The sequence below is a fragment of the Lepidochelys kempii genome, chromosome 21 (assembly GCF_965140285.1).
Source record: "Lepidochelys kempii isolate rLepKem1 chromosome 21, rLepKem1.hap1, whole genome shotgun sequence".
Taxonomy (NCBI): domain Eukaryota; kingdom Metazoa; phylum Chordata; order Testudines; family Cheloniidae; genus Lepidochelys; species Lepidochelys kempii.
Genome location: NC_136400.1, coordinates 929,557 through 947,960, shown reverse-complemented (window position 1 = coordinate 947,960; position 18,404 = coordinate 929,557). Strand labels below are relative to the sequence as shown.

General features: G+C 42.4%; 1 protein-coding gene across 1 annotated transcript in view; it reads right to left on the bottom strand.

The window, feature by feature from the left end:
- Positions 1 to 18,404, bottom strand: part of TRIM33 (tripartite motif containing 33) — an 81,041-nt gene that overhangs the window by 38,552 nt on the left and 24,085 nt on the right. Inside the window, exons 2-4 of the mRNA XM_073320068.2 lie at positions 11,547 to 11,665; positions 11,210 to 11,357; positions 8,444 to 8,576 (exon numbers count right to left, since the gene is read on the bottom strand). Coding sequence (XP_073176169.1) covers positions 8,444 to 8,576; positions 11,210 to 11,357; positions 11,547 to 11,665 — 400 coding nt within the window. The remainder of the gene's footprint in view (positions 1 to 8,443; positions 8,577 to 11,209; positions 11,358 to 11,546; positions 11,666 to 18,404) is intronic.

The following is an 18,404-nucleotide window of genomic DNA, read 5'->3' as shown; positions in this document are numbered from 1 at the left end:
CGGACCCTGGACTTCAGAAAAGCAGACTTTGACTCCCTCAGGGAACTGATGGGCAAGATCCCCTGGGAGAATAACATGAGGGGGAAAGGAGTCCAGGAGAGCTGGCTGTATTTTAAAGAATCCTTATTGAGGTTACAGGGACAAACCATCCCGATGTGTAGAAAGAATAGTAAATGGCAGGCAACCAACTTAGCTTAACAGTGAAATCCTTGCTGATCTTAAAACACAAAAAAGAGACTTACAAGAAGTGGAAGATTGGACAAATGACCTGGGATGAGTATATAAATATTGCTCGGGCATGGAGGAATGGAATCAGGAAGGCTAAATCACACCTGGGAGTTGCAGCTAGCGAGGGATGTTAAGAGGTAACAAGAAGGGTTTCTTCAGGTATGTTGGCAATAAGAAGAAAGCCAAGGAAAGTGTGGGCCCCTTACTAAATGAGGGAGGCAACCTAGTAACAGAGGATGTGGAAAAAGCTAAATGTACTCAATGCTTTTTTTGCCTCTGGCTTCATGAACAAGGTCAGCTCCCAGACTACTGCACTGGGCAGCACAGCATGGGGAGGAGGTGGCCAGGCCTCTGTGAAGGAAGAAGTGGTTCGGGACTATTTAGAAAAACTGGACGTACACAAGTTCATGGGGCCGGATGCGTTGCATCCGAGTGCGCTAAAGGAATTGGCGGATGTGATTGCAGAGCCATTGGCCATTATATTTGAAAACTCATGGCGACTGGGGGAAGTCCCAGAAGATTGGAAAAAGGCTAATGTAGTGCCCATCTTTAAAAAAGGGAAGGAGGAGGATCCTGGGAACTACAGGCCGGTCAGCCTCACCTCAGTCCCTGGAAAAATCATGGAGCATGTCCTCAAGGAATCAATTCTGAAGCACTTAGATGAGAGGAAAGTGATCAGGAACAGTCAGCATGGATTCACCAAGGGAAAGTCATGCCTGACTAATTGCCTTCTATGATGAGATAACTGGTTCTGTGGATGAAGGAAAGCAGTGGACGTGTTATTCCTCGACTTCAGCAAAGCTTTTGACACGGTCTCCCACAGTATTCTTGTCAGCAAGTTAAAGAAGTATGAGCTGGATGGGTGCACTACAAGGTGGGCAGAAAATTGGCTAGATTATCGGGCTCAACGGGTAGTGATCAATGGCTCCATGTCTAGTTGGCAGCCGGTATCTAGCGGAGTGCCCCAAGGGTCGGTCCTGGGGCTGGTTTTGTTCAATATCTTCATTAATGATCTGGAGGGTGGTGTGGATTGCTCCCTCAGCAAGTTTGCAGATGACACTAAACTGGGAGGAGTGGTAGATACGCTGGAGGGTAGGGATAGGATACAGAGGGACCTAGACAAATTGGAGGATTGGGCCAAAAGAAACCTGATGAGGTTCAACAAGGACAAGTGCAGGGTCCTGCACTTAGGACGAAAGAATCCAATGCACCGCTACAGAATAGGGACCGAATGGCTAGGCAGCAGTTCTGCAGAGAAGGACCTATAGGTGACAGTGGACGAGAAGCTGGATATGAGTTGACAGTGTGCCCTTGTTGCCCAGAAAGCAAATGGCATTTTGGGGTGTATAAGTAGGGGCACTGCCAGCAGATCGAGGGATGTGATCGTTCCCCTCTATTCGACATTGGTGAGGCCATAAGGTCAGGCTTGACAAAGCCCTGGCTGGGATGATTTAATTGGGGATTGGTCCTGCTTTGAGCAGGGGGTTGGACTAGATGACCTCTTTAGGTCCCTTCCAACCCTGATATTCTAGGATTCATCTGGAGTACTGTGTCCAGTTTGGGGCCCCACACTACAAGAACGATGTGGAAAAATTGGAGAGTGTCCAGAGAAGGGCAACAAAAATGATTAGGGGACTGGAACACATGAGTTATGAGGAGCGGCTGAGGGAACTGGGATTGTTTAGTCTACGGAAGAGAAGAATGAGGGGGGATTTGATAGCTGCTTTTAACTACCTGAAAGGTGGATCCAAAGAGGATGGATCTAGATTATTCTCAGTGATAGCAGATGACAGGACAAGGAGTAATGGTCTCAAATTGCAGTGGGGGAGGTTTATGTTGGATATTAGGAAAAACTTTTTCACTAGGAGGGTGATGAAACACTGGAATGTGTTACCTAGGGAGGTGGTGGAATCTCCTTCCTTAGAAGTTTTTAAGGTCAGACTTGACAAAGCCCTGGCTGGGATGATTTAGTTGGGATTGGTCCTGCTCTGGGCAGGGGGTTGGACTAGACAGCCTCCAGAGGTCCCTTCCAACTCTGTTATTCTATGATTCTAAGTGCAGCAACATCTAGGACACAAGGATTTCTTCAAGGACAATTTGATGAGGGACACAGCGAGAAAACAATCCAAGGCTGTTGATGGCTTTCAGGGAGCAGCTGCAGATTATGGAAATATCTTGTCTGGGCCTGAGAAATGAGCCCAGACTGGTGGGACTGCAAAAGGTGACATTCCTGGATTTATGTGCCAGACTTGCCCCAGCCCTGGGACACCAGAATAACTGCATGTACAGTGGAGAAGTGGTAAATCGCATGTTGGAAACTTGCAGCGCTGGATTACTACTAGTCAGTGGGAAGTCATTCTGGAGTTGAAAACCCACAGTGAGGACATTTTCATACAACTGGGTAGGGACATTAACTGTCTCCTGTTATGTAGGACTAACTCTTGGCAATGTGCAAGACACAGTGGATGGATTTGCAGCAAGGAGGTTTCTGAACTGCACTGGGGTGACAGACAGCTGGAATATCCCAATTTTGGCACCAGCCCATCGGGCTACAGGGTACATCAACAGAAAGGGCTACTACTGTTCCATAGTCTGCAAGTGTTGTTGGATCATCATTGACGCTTCAATGATTTCAGCGTTGGCTGGTCAGGGAAAGTGCACGATGCTTGCATCCTATAGAACACAGGACTGTTCACAAAGCTTTAACCAGGGATGTTCTTTCCCAGCCAACAGACTACCATTGGCAATACTGAAATGGAACCCAGTCTACCCCTTGCTCCCTTAGCTTATGACGTTATACACCAGCCACGCAGACAGCACCAAGGAAAGATTAAACTACTGGCTCAGCAAGTGCAGAAGGGTAGACTGAAGGGACACTGGCTGATTTGCTCACTAGATTGGATCTTGGTGAGAAAAATATCCCAATGGCTATAGCTGCTTGTTGTGTCCTGCATAATAGCTGTGAGGCAAAGTGGTGAACATTTGGGGTGCTGCTAAGAACTGTGTAGTACTTACTATACATTGATAAATATGACTGCGTGTTTTCCTGAAGCTATGAATTATGTGATGCTTGGTGCATTTTGACAACTGTAATGCATTCTGCAATATTTGTTGGGAATAAAGATAATTTGATTCTCCAAAAATAGAACTTTTATTGAGTAGAAAAAGCAATGTAGAAAATCAATATGCAAAAAAAAAACACCCGAACAAGAAGCAGCGTTATACAAGTTTTTAACATAACAGGTTGAAAATTTAAAATTATAAAAGTAAACATTTATGTCTATTTGAGTAAACACATGTAACCCATTGTGACTACACACACACACACCAACTGGGGTCCTCACAGCATATGTGGAGCTGTGGTTTTCCTTGTTGTCCCCCAGCATGGAGTGATAAGGGTGATGATGATGGGCCCTGTGATGTCATGTGGTAGGGGAGGGGAGGGGAGCAGAATAGGAAGCAGTGACCATGGAGTTCTCCAATGACTGCAAAAGGTGGACAGTCTGGTATTTTTGGACATGTAGGTCAACCAGGATCTGCAGCATTTGGGTTTGCTGCCTGAGGAGACCAATTGGGTAGGTCTTCACTGCAATTAAACACCTGCATCTGGCCCATGCCCGAGCCTGAATGTCTACACAGCAATTAACCAGACCCATAGCTTGAGTCAGCTGACACAGGCCAGCCAGAAGTGTTTACTTGTAGCGTAAACAGACCCATTATGTCCTGGTGCATTTCCTGTTCCTTTTCCTGCTAGGACTCCTAGGCCTTTTTCCCTGTCCTCTTGGTCTTTCTTCATGTTCTTAGTCATATAGCTCCAAGTCCTTTGTTCGTGGCCCAATGCAGTGCTGCCTTGCAGGTTCTTGCAGAGTACATCACTCTTAGTCTTCTTCTTTCTGCACCTCACTGAGATGAAGTGTTCTTTGGGTGTGGAGGGGCACCCCTTCAGGCCACAACAGCGGCAAGTACTGATAAAAACAGATAGATGTATCATTGGATTTACAGTCAAAAGGGAAAGGGAGAGAAGTTTCCAAACTCCCGTCCCTCATGCTCATAAGCACTTTTAATAAGACAGGTTTAATGACACTTTGGCTTTGGAGTGCCTCGACAATGCTTTGCTTTCCAGCCCCGGCCATTGTGAATATAGCCCGCTAGAGACAAGGGGGGGGTGAGGAGATGGAAGGATTTCCTGTTGCATGAAGTTATAAAATTTTAGTCCCTATTCCATGGGTACAATTACAGGGCAACAGCACCGAATATTGGCACTATTTTCCACAGGCTGTGGTGATTTTAGGGAATATCTCACTGCGGACAGGCACAGAGAACACAGTTGCTACTGGTGACCTGAAGCTGCCTGGGCTCATGTGCTGCTAGCCTGTTTATGCAATGGTGCCAATCAAACTCATCACAGATACCATGGGAAAGCATACTACCATGGAGGAAGAAACAAGGGAGTCATCACTAGAAGCCTTCAGGAGAGGACTGCAGACCATTTCCATGGAAGTTCCACAGAGATCTCTTAGGAGGATACAAAGGACATCCCTAGGTACCTAAACAAATTATTCTACATATCCCAGCTAACCAAATATAGAGAATGATAATCACATGCCAAATCTACCTCTTCTCATACAAGCAAAACAACGAAAAGTTGATACCTGTATCTTGTTAACTTGGGGGTGGGCCAGAAGCCATCTATAACTAACATTTTAAGGAAAAAGGCATACACATACTTTTCCCGAGTCCCCTTCCTTTTCCTCAGCCTCATCTGCATTTGACTGGCTAGACTGTGGTACAGTCTCAAACTAGTCCAAGCTCATGGCATGGCTGGAGTCCCACATTGTCTTTTTCTTCCACTCCTTCCTGTTCATGGCAGGGACTTCTGTGTCAGGATCCTCCAAGGTATCCACAGCGATTGACAGGGTGCTGGTGACATCTCTACCAAGTATGACACATAGTTGGTTGTAGAAGTGGTAGGGCTGAGGCACAGCATCAGATCTATTGTTGCACTCTCTGGCCTTGTGGTATCCCTGGCGAAGTTCCTTCACTTTCACATGGCATTGCTGCAGACCCCTGTCGTACCTCTCTGCCTGCATCCCCAGTGCAGTCTGTTAGTAGACGTTCACGTTTCTGTGGTTGGTCTACAGCTGTTCTTGCACAGCATCTTTTCCCCACAGGACCAAGAGAGCCATTACTTCTTGTCTACTCCAGTCAGGAGAGCTCCTAGTACCTGTCTGTCTGCACAGAGCTGGCATGGTCAGCAGAGTAGCGGCACACAATGGTGAACCACTAGGTGTGCTCATCAAGGGGGGCAATCAGGAAAAGGTATTTCAACACCACCCAGGCGAGCTTAAAGGGCATGCCTTCCAGACTCTGATTCCTGGGCAGTGGAGTTTAACCTTGTGACCACTGCAGTCATTGTCGTAAGGAATGGAGCATTGTGGGACAGCTGCTGGAGGTCTGTTAGGGCGAACACAGACCATGCAGTCTCTGCACGCACAGACTATATATAGCTGTATGCCATTCAGGGAGGTGGTTTTAATGTATCATTTTAACAGAGCACTTATGTCAAGACAGAGAGAAATTTGAGCATCAATACAAGCACAAATAGGTTAATGCAAGGCTACTTACCTCAACCTAACTTCATAGTACAAAACAGGCCAGAGGGTCACTTGCTACTTCTGTTGTGGCTTAGTTGTATATAAATCCCACGCTTTTGAAGTGCAGTTTAGCAACAGCATTAGGAAACTTAACCAAGAGAACCCCAGAATATGCTTCTTCCCTCCCTCTCTAGAGGCAATTACAGCACTCTTCAAGAGGTCAGGGAGCTCTAGTGATGGAACAAAAGTAATTTACACTCTGTTCAAAGACTACCATTGAAAGGGTAAATGAGCCTCATTTGAAATCTAGAAGGGCAACTGATCTGTCTAACCAATTCAGAGAAATGTCTGCATCTAGTGTTTAAAGTATACACAAACCCCATTTCTTGCTTCAACTCTTTCTGGTCTATGTTTTTGCAGTAAACCACAGTAAGGAGTGTGCTACTTAGACCAGTATATTTTGTTCTTGTATTGACAAAATACTACCCACTTTGAACTAACAATGGACAGGTTTGAATTAAAAAAGCCTCCTCCCTCAAAATCAGCGTAACATTACTTTCCATATACAAGGAAAAGAACGTAACGAGTCCTGAAATATATATTAAAGGCCCACAGATACCAAAAAATCACTCATAGTCTGCATGGAATTTTCTGTCTGTTCTCATGCAGTGTCTCTGAAAAAAAGATTAAGAAAATCACCTTTAGCAAAACAGAAATTTTACTGAGTTTATTTATTGCTAAGCTTTTGGCACAACAGTCCTGGTAAATTATCTAGAACGACTGGATTTTACTCTAATTTCTAATATTTGGGTTGGAAGGAACCTAAACCAACTAATCCACATCAGTCTATTGCCACAAGACAATCTCAGCTTTCTAAAGCATCCACAAAAGCTCCTTCCCTCAAAGTTCTCTGGAGTCTGAATAGTGTGCCCTGTGGCTATTCAGATGGTGATTCAACAGCCTCTTGTGTTTCAGAGGATTAGGATTTCAGGTGAGGAATAAGCAGGAGATTAAAAACAGTGCGTGTTCTCCTGGCATGATTTTGCTTAAACATTTTACAGAGCTCCATAAACAAAATCCCAGTTTTAATTTGAAAGTCAAGGCAGACATTTTGTCCATCTGTAATTTACAGCTGCACACAAGAGATTTTAAATAAAAATTTCTATTTAGTGGCACCTGAAAGCAGGTTATTAGTGAAGTCTTATGGAAGAGAATACACTGTAACAAGATGCATCTATTTATGGATTGTTAATCAGTTAGTGTCAAGTGCACAACAGGTGGAAATGTAAGACAGGCTACCAAGCAAAAGCTCATCAACAAATCCTAGACGTTAATATTCTTGGTAATTGTATTTTTGAGGCTATTTACAATCAAATAGCATGGAAAAAACCTGGGCCAGACATGTGTTTCAGTTCCTTACATTATAAAACTGTCAGTAACTGTTAGAAGTTAAAGAAGTTAAGTTTTCTCTATTAAGCTGCTTTAATGTTCTATGAAGTCATTGACGATGCTGGAAAGGTACTAAAAACGGCTAGATCAGCTGTTTCAAACCAGTGTCCAAATACACGGAGAGAGCAGAGAAGTGCTGTCTGGAGACAGATTGCAGGAAGCAGTTCTGCAATGGTCTGCTAAAGCTCCCAACGTGCAGAGTTTTAGATGACTTGAAACATATATTTGCACATTAGAACCCTTACTACACCACTGCAGAACTACTTACCAAAATTCCCAAATAGCATCATTCAAATCACTGCACAACCATAAGACTTCAAAGACTTTATGCTCTTCAACAGCTTCTTCTCTCCCATGGATCAGATAATTTCTTAAGACTAATACAAAATGAGAGGAAAACTTAAATTCTTTATGTGTTACCAGCCTCACCATTTTTACCTGGAATTAGGTAAGTTTCAGACAAGTAACACACCAAGACAAGTGGATCAAACTTCAGCCCACTGTATTAGGCAAGTACATTCATCCATGATGCAAACCTTATATATAAGCTTTGTGATTTAGTCTAAAAGTTCCACAGTATCCATCATATTAAAACATGACCTTTCCAGAAAATTACTACCTGACCCCTCATTCACTACTATAGCCTCCGCTCAGTCAAAGCACCACTTTTTTAAATCCAGGTTTGTGCCAGTTTTATGTTTTATTATATTTCATTTGTGTACACATTAAAGTGGCAGCTCCAACAAGTTCCAGGCAAGTTTACACCTTAACCTCTGCTGTCAATTCACCTCAAGCCCTGACCAGCAGTTCCCTGAATCCAGTCCTAGATGTCCCACATAGCTCTACCAATGCACCACCCTTACAAGTCACATCACCCTTTGCTACACCAGACATAACCAGGCAGCCAGTCATGTAGCATGGTGTGACTGTTATAAGTATCCACCACAGATGAGGATGAGACTAAAATATTCATTTGTACTTATGACCTAACTCACCTGTAGAGCTCAGGACCTTAAAGGAGGCCTAGTGACTTCCCCTCACCAAGAGAGCATTTCAGTCTAATCAACAGTAAATACAGCAATATTTAATTACACAAATGCTTGAGATTAATTTCACTTCCTCCTGCTCTGAGAAAATGCACCACAGGAGGTAAGACATGTTAATAATTGTACCTGTGTTCTTTGTGTTCCAATAACTGACAGTCTCTGCATGTCAGTCTGTCACATGTTTCACAGAAAAGTTTTAACTGTTCTTGTTTGTGGACAGGACAGAAAACAGGACGTTGACCGGATGCTCCCACGGCCTCTGTTTTTAAAAACAAACCATTTTTGCATTTTAAAATAAAGTTTGACGAGCAAAATCTTTAACTGCCATGCTGGGTAAGATTTAAGAAGTCAGGCAAGGATAATTATAAACCTACTCTCAGATAAGTCAGTGCTTATTCCTGTAAATATGTACTTATTAAAACATTTACAGTGTCAGTAGTTTATCAAGGAAGTTTCCAGGCGTGTTACTTTTAAGCAAAAAAAAAAAAAAAAAAGGTGAAGATGGCTTTCCCTTCCCTGCCTTAAAAAACCCGAAATCAAGCTATTTTGCTGGACTATAAAACCACGTTTTCACCCCACCCTAGCGCCGCCTCACTATCAGAAGGTTCAAACACCCCTCAAACTTTTGAATTGTCAAGAACCCAGGGATCTTCTAAATTACCTCTTTAAAAATCTGACAAAGTAAACACCACCACCACCACTAGGGAATTTCATTTTAGTCAACATCTAGTCATTTGAGCTGCAGTTGGGCTGGATAATAGAAATTTACACACAAGCAAATGAAGGATAAACAAAAAAATTCTTTCTGGGATTCCAAATTGCCCAATGACCCTTTGAAGACACTTGTGGAGGAAAAGCAGTTTTTGGAAGATGAAGCAGATATGGATTAAAGAGAAGTAGTAAGTGGATGTTTTCCCGTATTGACAAGTACTGTCTGAAGCTTGTTACATGATGCAAGTTATTGTAAGAAAAGACAGCATACACAAATACAAAGTTGGGTCTTCCACTAAAGAAATTTTCAAGTATTCAGGATATATTTCACGTGGTCTAACAAACCATCAAACGTATTACATATAATAGATAATTTCTTCCAAGTACGTGAAGAGTAAATAATTTACCACAGCTGATAACATCACTAAGAATCACTATGTGGTTCGGTGTCTAGGGAACGATTACTGCATTAAAATAGTCCTAAATATAGAAGTGATATTTTCTAACACACTACATTCGCAGCAAAGCATTGAAGGGTAAATCTGGCCGTATTGTCATCCTGACAAAGTCATGATATTTGTATGGTGTTCCATTAAGAATTATGCCATTTTTAAAGTAGCCATGCTATTGTGGCTTTACCTGGACACTCTGACACCTACTTCGATTCAGAAGTTTAAAATTTACCCATGTAAGATCTTATGAATTAGTAAATGACGTCAAATTTAAAGCAGAAATAAAAAAGCCTCTTAAAGTTTAATTTTGCTGCTAGAACTACAAGTTTTTGGACTAATCAAACCAATTTTCATTAATATTAAGCATTATAAGTCATTAATAATACAGTTTTAGCATAGACCAGGAGTTCCTGGAAAGCACTTACAGTGCAACTACACTAAAAGGGGACCAAAACTGCCATCACGAGGTTCCTAGTTACATACTCTCAACTTATTTGATATCACTATTGTGAACAGAACTGTGTCTGTCTTAATTGACCAGCCCACAACAGACTTAGATTCTGCAGAAACTAAGCTTCAATTTAAAAACCTTTTGTCCCTCGTTCGCAAAGAAAACCTTCCAAATGAAAACGCAGTAGTTTTACATACCCTGAAAACAGCTTTAAGAGGAGTGACCTGTCCCCATTTATTTCAGTAGGTTGTGAAGTGCAAAGCCTAATGATGACAATTTAAAGGACCAAATTTCTCAATACTTTAGATGTGCAATTTCACACCAAATTTGTGCACTCAGTTACCACAGTAGTGCCAGCAAACTGTCCAATTGCATATGTAATTGGTGAAAGATACTAAGCAGAAACAGTGATGGTCCTGAATGTGTGCTGCCAATTGCATCCCCACTTAGTAATACTGATGCAATAGTAACTTGGCATCCTGTACAAAGGCCATATTCTGTGCTCAATCTTTATGTAAACCTCCTGTGGGGGCCCTAGTGCGTATAATAAAGAGTGGTACAGTATGATACGCTTCATAGTCTTGGTCCACAGATCATAATTAAAGGTGTATTCCAGTCCTTTCCACCAGATGAGTTGACACCTGTTTTACACCCTCCACCCCCACCCCTTTAAACTACCAGCCCTGAAAATACATCCTAGGATCTAGTTTGGCTCTGTTACTAGCGATGAGAGAACCAGAAAGGTTCTACAACTGGAACTTAGTAATTGTATTGATACTTAAGCCAAAACAGAATCCAATTCACTCTCCCATATCTGACCTAGCTCTGCAGTGTTAATAAATACATTTGTCACTAAGGAAATCAGGTATGATTCAGAATACACACATCAGTTCTGTCGATTAAGGTGGTGCACCACTCACTTTTTTTTAAAAAACAAACCCAAACAAAAAATAGAAGCCTCTCCCTGTTTTTCTGTTCTATGCTCATGTATTTCCTTCACAGACCCTTTTAACTGTATTAAGTATTACCAGAACAAGACATTTTAATTTATTTAACATGTACAAGTTTCTTCTATTTTCAAGGCTCACTGATTGCATGTTGGCTTGCCCCCATCTTTCTCTAAAACCTTCCAGGGAAGTCACAGACTAAGGATAAGTACATACTCATCCTTCCTCTCTTGGTTTGTATGGGCACACACACTCACCCACACCAGGAACCTCCAAGTAGTTTTTATTCCTAGGCTACAGGTAGGGTTGGGCAAAAGATCAACAAACTTACCTGAGGAGACATCCTCTTTCTTTCTGATCATATGATCTTTAGTAAATTTTACTCGCTGATGTGCTTCTATGCATGTCTTGCACAGCCATTCCCCACATTCCACACAAAAGCCCACAGCACTAGCATTATCTTCACAACTAGTGCACACCTAAAAGCAGGAACAAAACAAGTCAACATAGTTACTGACAAAGATTCAAATTCCCTCTGGGGCTTTAATATGCAGGTAAATAAAGTCCAGTAAAAGTGTTTATTTCTTTAGATGCTCAATCAAATATACACAAGATGCACATACACCAAATAGTACCTAACTTGCAGTAAGAAAAGTAGAAAACCATACCTGTTCCGATTTTTCATCAGAGCTACTTGGTGCTTCCGAAGTGTCCTTCACAAAGTAGTTATCCACCAGGTCTATCTGTCTGCACTCCTGGCGGCATATTGGACACCTGATCACACCAACTGCAACACACAAGAAGAAATGTTTTACATTCCCTTGGTTTCAAGAAACAAAACGATGAAAGTCAAATTTATAACAGTAATGTGCTAGAATCAAGTGGATTTAAAAGACAAGTGACCAGAATGAACAAAGAAAACCATCTTCTGAGTGCTTAATGTGATCGGGTAAGTGAAAACAAGACTCTAGGATTAATAGCAACACCCCAACAAACCCACACTGGGCCAAACATGGTGAAGTTTCAGCCAAACCTTTAGAATGAATGACTAAACACCACTAAAGAGACTTTCCTCCCTTCAGGGGGCCAATCCCAGTTGGTATGAATTGTGATGCAATCATTCACAGACTTTCCCAACAAGATCCAAGTATAGTATGTCATTTAGTTAAATTATGTGGTCTTGGCTTCATGGATTTTTCTTTCTAAATAAGGTTAACTATTTTACTCATTGCATCCCTTCCCTACACCTCAGATCCATTACACAAATTTAAATGTCAAAGCAGCCTTAACACCAAGGGCTTGGCTACACTTGTGAGTTGCAAAGCAATAAAGGAGCCCCAGGCGCACTAGCTCACTACCCGTCCACAATGGCAAGGCACGTAGAGTGCTCTCACTCCGCAGCTACAGCGCTGCTGGTACTCCACCTTGGCGACTGGAATAACGTTTGCTGCACCCCCGCTGAAGCGCCGCAGCACCAGTGGGGACAAGGTGTTGCGTTACTACGCTCTGATCAGCCTCCAGAAACGTCCCATAATCCCCTTACGTCAAGTAGCCACTCGTCATTATTTTTGAACACTGTAGGAATGCGGATATGCCCTTTGAAAGCTCCGTTTCTGACAGCCAGCATGCTTATCTGCTCCAAGACAAAGCAACCATTACTGTGGAATGCTGTGCAGGTGGGGGTGGGGGGTGTCGGGTGTCTGCTGCTGTCTGAACTTACAAGACAGCATGCTGACTGTTAGGATACAGATATTCAGGCCTGTCGGTAAAGGCCTGTACCTAAGAATTTAGATGTATTCTTATCACTTGGCTAGTTAGGGGTATAAAAGAAAATCAAAATCACTGTCTGCCGGTGTAAGGTCCTTCTCTTACTGTGACAGTCTGAGGCCCTGTGCTTAGGCTAAGGCCTTTGGCTAAGCAGCAGAGGCAGCCATAAGCTAAGAAGCGAATGGTCACAGCCTCACATTCCAAACCATTAGAGCATGAGCTTTCGTGAGCTACAGCTCACTTCCTCAGATGCATATCGTGGAAACTGCAGCAGGCTTTATATATACACAGAGAATATGAAACAATACCTATTCCCACCCCACTGTCCTGCTGGTAATAGCTTATCTAAAGTGATTTCCAGCACAAATCCAGGTTTTCTCACCCTCCACCCCCCCACACAAATTCACTCTCCTGCTGGTGATAGCCCATCCAAAGTGACAACTCTTTACACAATGTGCATGACAATCAAGCTGGGCTATTTCCTGCATAAATCCAGGTTCTCACATCCCCCCCACCCCCATACACACACAAACTCACTCTCCTGCTGGTAATAGCTCATCCAAACTAAACCAGTCGGAGAACACTTCAATCTCTCTGGTCACGCGATCACAGACATGAAGGTCGCTATCTTAAAACAAAAAAACTTCAAATCCAGACTCCAGCGAGAAACTGCTGAATTGGAATTCATTTGCAAATTGGATACTATTAATTTAGGCTTAAATAGAGACTTGGAGTGGCTAAGTCATTATGCAAGGTAGCCTGTTTCCTCTTGTTTTTTCCTACCCCCCCCCCCCCAGATGTTCTGGTTTAACTTGGATTTTAACTTGAAGAGTGGTCAGTTTGGATGAGCTATTACCAGCAGGAGAGTGAGTTTGTGTGTGTATGGGGGTGGGGGGGATGTGAGAACCTGGATTTATGCAGGAAATAGCCCAGCTTGATTGTCATGCACATTGTGTAAAGAGTTGTCACTTTGGATGGGCTATCACCAGCAGGAGAGTGAATTTGTGTGGGGGGGTGGAGGGTGAGAAAACCTGGATTTGTGCTGGAAATCACTTTAGATAAGCTATTACCAGCAGGACAGTGGGGTGGGAATAGGTATTGTTTCATATTCTCTGTGTATATATAAAGCCTGCTGCAGTTTCCACGATATGCATCTGAGGAAGTGAGCTGTAGCTCACGAAAGCTCATGCTCTAATAAATTGGTTAGTCTCTAAGGTGCCACAAGTCCTCCTTTTCTTTTTGCGAATACAGACTAACACGGCTGTTACTCTGAAACATTCCAAACTAGTCACATTGAAAGAAGGTGCTATTGGGCTGTTAGGAATACAATCCTGTCCTGATAGTGCCTATCACCTCCAGAGAAAGGGAAGTGCCTAGAAAATGTAAAAGGAAACTTCGTTTGATAGCATCCTGTCACTTATCAATAGCTGGGATGTGAAATCCTCACTTCTGTATTGTTTCGTCATTATAGTTCCCACTTTGCTATTGTTTGTCTGTATAATCTCTGTCTGGTTCTGTGATTGTTCCTGTCTACTGTATAATTAATTTTGCTGGGTGTAAACTAATTAAGGTGATGGGATATAATTGGTTACATATCATGTTACAATATGTTAGGACTGGTTAGTTAAATTTCAGGAAAATGACTGGTTAAGGTACAGCAAAGCAGAACTCAAGTTTTACTATATAGTCTGCAGTCAATCAGGAAGTGAGTGGGTGGGTGGGTGGGGGAAATGGGAACAAGGAATGGGGTTGGGGAAATTGGAATCATGTTTGGCTAAGGGCAGGAATGGGAACAGGGACACAGGTGTAAGGCTCTGTGGTGTCAGAGCTGGGAAGGGGGACACTAAGGAAGGAAACTGGAATCATGCTTGCTGGAAGTTCACCCCAACAAACATCAAATTGTTTGCTCCTTTGGACTTCGAGTATTGTTGCTCTCTGTTCATGCGAGAAGGACCAGGGAAGTAAGTGGGTGAAGGAATAAAGCCCCTAACACTGACATGCTCTCAGCTCCCCAAAAACCCACTCTTTTCCCCCACATACACACAACACTCTCCCTGTCACACTCCACCCCACCCACCCCATTTGAAAAGCACACTGCACGCACTTGCATGCTGGGATAGCTGCCCATAATGCGCCACGCCCAATGCCACTTCAAGTGCTGCAAATGTGGCCACACCAGTGCGCTTGAAGCTGTCAGCGTGACAGACTGCAGCGCTTTCCCTACTGTGCTCTACGAAGACTGGTTTAACTCAAAGCATTTTACATCTGCAAGTGTAGCCATGCCCCAAGTGACTTTGTCCCCATACTCTCCAATCTGAATTCTTGTCATATGGATATAATTATTCCACACTACATTAAGGATTTTAAATGCCTACAATGTACTCCAGCAGACCATTCCTGGCTGCAATATTGCAGGCAACAGAAACTCAATCACATGCTTCCACTAAGATTTACCAGAGTACCACAGGGATATTCTAAAAACCTTTTGATTTTTAAACCCAAAACCAGCATTTTCGTTAATAGCACAAAAGCCAGCCATTACGCTAGCTCTATTAGTCTTGCTATGTTCTACACAATGAATTAGTGTGAACGCCAATGAAACCACCAGAAAAAGAAAAGAGATCTCAGAGCAGACTAAATGTGTCCCCTACATAACTTAATGTTAGTACTTAAAGAAAGCACTGACCCTGAGGCATGACCATCCAAAAAATTAAATATTTTTATTTCGTGTTTTAGATGGAAGAATTTTCAGGTGAAATGTCCTGTATATTTAAGTGGGCAAATTTGTATTTAACAGAGCTGGGAACTTCAGGGAAAGATGATGCTATTTCAGTGGAGATCAGTTAAGTCACTGCCAAAGCAGAAAGACATCAGGAACAGAACCTAGAAGCCCAAGCACTTGGAAGCAGGGTTTTGGAAGATACAGTATTTAAACTAAATGGGAATGCAGCTAGATAATTTGGTGTCACATTAGTAAAGTAAGGTTTCAGAGTAACAGCCGTGTTAGTCTGTATTCGCAAAAAGAAAAGGAGGACTTGTGGCACCTTAGAGACTAACCAATTTATTAGAGCATAAGCTTTCGTGAGCTACAGCTCACTTCTTCAGATGCATATCGTGGAAACTGCAGCAGGCTTTATATATACACAGAGAATATGAAACAATACCTATTCCCACCCCAGGACAGTGGGGTGGGAATAGGTATTGTTTCATATTCTCTGTGTATATATAAAGCCTGCTGCAGTTTCCACGATATGCATCTGAAGAAGTGAGCTGTAGCTCACGAAAGCTTATGCTCTAATAAATTGGTTAGTCTCTAAGGTGCCACAAGTCCTCCTTTTCTTATTAGTAAAGTACTGTTTTCAGGAACTTTGTAGGGCATTACAACACTTCACCCAAATTCAAGAATGGATGTTCTCTAGCATGACCTATTTCTAGCAATTCTGGTTGTATTGCCGTATCATTGTGGTACACCATTTACAATGTGCATAACATTGCTAAATTGTTTAAACCAACACACAAATAATATCAACAAGCAAATGGCAGCAAACATAACGGCCAAAAAACCCAACCCCAAATTGGTAAAAAAATTCAGTTACATAGTAACTACAAACTGGGTAAACAAATTCCCTGGTAGTACCAGAAACACTCTGGGGTCAGTAACACCGCATCCTAAGTAAGGCACATGTTATTCAAAACAACCTTGTTCAGTGTCTGGGTATCAATATTAAATATTGCTGTGTTAGTATTTAATAAACTGGTTAAATAAATAAATAGGGTAAACATTCTCCCCATAAAAAGACAAAAAGCAGGGGAATGTAGTAGGAAGACAGCCTGAGACATAAGGCCTTGTATCAGAGGCCTGGTATGACACAGGACCTGCTCACAGAATCTAGCAAGAACATGGCTAATATTGCAGAAACACACATTCTTTAGAAGTGCGAAGCACACAGTACTTACACAAACACATTCCGATATCAAGGATGGTACAAAAACATTCCACAAGGATAACAGGAACACACTGACCTCTCCTAAAAGGTCAGGTCAGAATGACAGTACGTAGTAGAGATGTTTTGATCGAACCACCATGTACAAGGTGATGGGTAAAAACTAGCCACATCAGGAGGCAGTACTAACTTGTTTGTATCAGGGTATAAAGATGCATCTCCAAGGGAGAATCTTTGTCCAGCTGAGGGGTGAATGGAAAGTCCTGCCATTCATTGAGCTGCGTCCATTGTCATGTGCATACATGTCTTAGCATCCTCGTAGAGTCTGCCAGGTGCTATTACTGTGCTTTGTCGACAATAAACCTGGCCTGGCACCTTTGTACCTTAACGCATCTTGTGGTCATTGGGCGGTTCACTTGAAGTCTGCTGTGCCAGCTGTCTGCGCAGAGCTGGGACAGCACACAGGGAGAACACACACATGTAGCCAAACATCTAACCACATTAACCATTGGAACAATCTACGAAGGGTCATGGTGGATTATTTATCACTCATGATTTTTACATCAAGATTGGATGTTTTTCTAAAAGTTATGCTCTAAGAATTATTTTGGGGAAGTACGATGGTCCATGACCTACAGAAGGTCAAAACAGAATATCACAATGCCCTCCTCCCCCCTTCTGGCCTTGAAATCCAGGAATTTACTTTATTATATCTACCTTTTGAGGGAGTAGCTTTCAGATTAGTCTAAGATTAATGGTCATGCCTCAGAATTCTTTATGTACATAAGAACAGCCATACTGGATCAGACCAAAGGTCCATCTAGCCCAGTATCCTGTCTTCCGACAGTGGCAAATGCCAGGTGCCCCAGAGGGAATGAACAGAACAGGTAATCATCAACTGATCTATGCCCTGTCACGCATTCCCAGCTTCTGGCAAACAGAGGCTAGGGACACCATCCCCGCCCATCCTGGCTAATAGCCATTGATGGACCTATCCTCCATGAATTTATCTAGTTCTTTTTTGAACTCTGTTAGAGCCTTGGCCTTCACATCCTCTGGCAAGGAGTTACACAGGTTGACTATGCATTGTGAGAAAAATACTTCCTTTTGTTTGTTTTAAATCTGCTGTCTATTAATTTCATTTGGTGACCCCTAGTTCTTGTATTATGAGTGAAGAACACTTCCTTATTTATTTTCTCTGCACCAGTCATGATTTTATAGGCCTCTATCATATTCCCCCCCTTAGTCATCTCTTTTCCAAGATGAAAAGTCCCAGTCTTCTTAATCTCTCCCCATACGGAAGCCATTCCATACTCCTAATCATTTTTGTTCCCCTTTTCTGAACTTTTTCCAATTCCAATATATCTTTTTTGAGATGGGGTGACCACATCTGCACACAGTATTCAAGATGTGGGTGTACCATGGATTTATATAAAGGCAACATGATATTTTCTGTCTCTATCTATCCCTTTCTTAATGATTCCCAACATTGTTTGCTTTTTTGACCGCCGCTGCACACTGAGTGGATATTTTCAGAGAACTATCCACAATGACTCCAAGATCTCTTTCTTGAGTGGTAACAGCTAATTTAGACCCCATCATTTTATATGTATAGGTGGGATTATGTAGATATGCAACTGCACTTATTCCAGGGAAATAATCTAGGATGACCAGATCTCACATCAACCCAAACTCAGGACTGTTGCAAGTTGTCAAGGTTCCTTCCCCATTCTGAACTTTAGGGTACAGATGTGGGGACCTGCATGAAAACCCCCTAAGCTTATTTTTACCAGCTTAGGTTAAAACTTCCCCAAG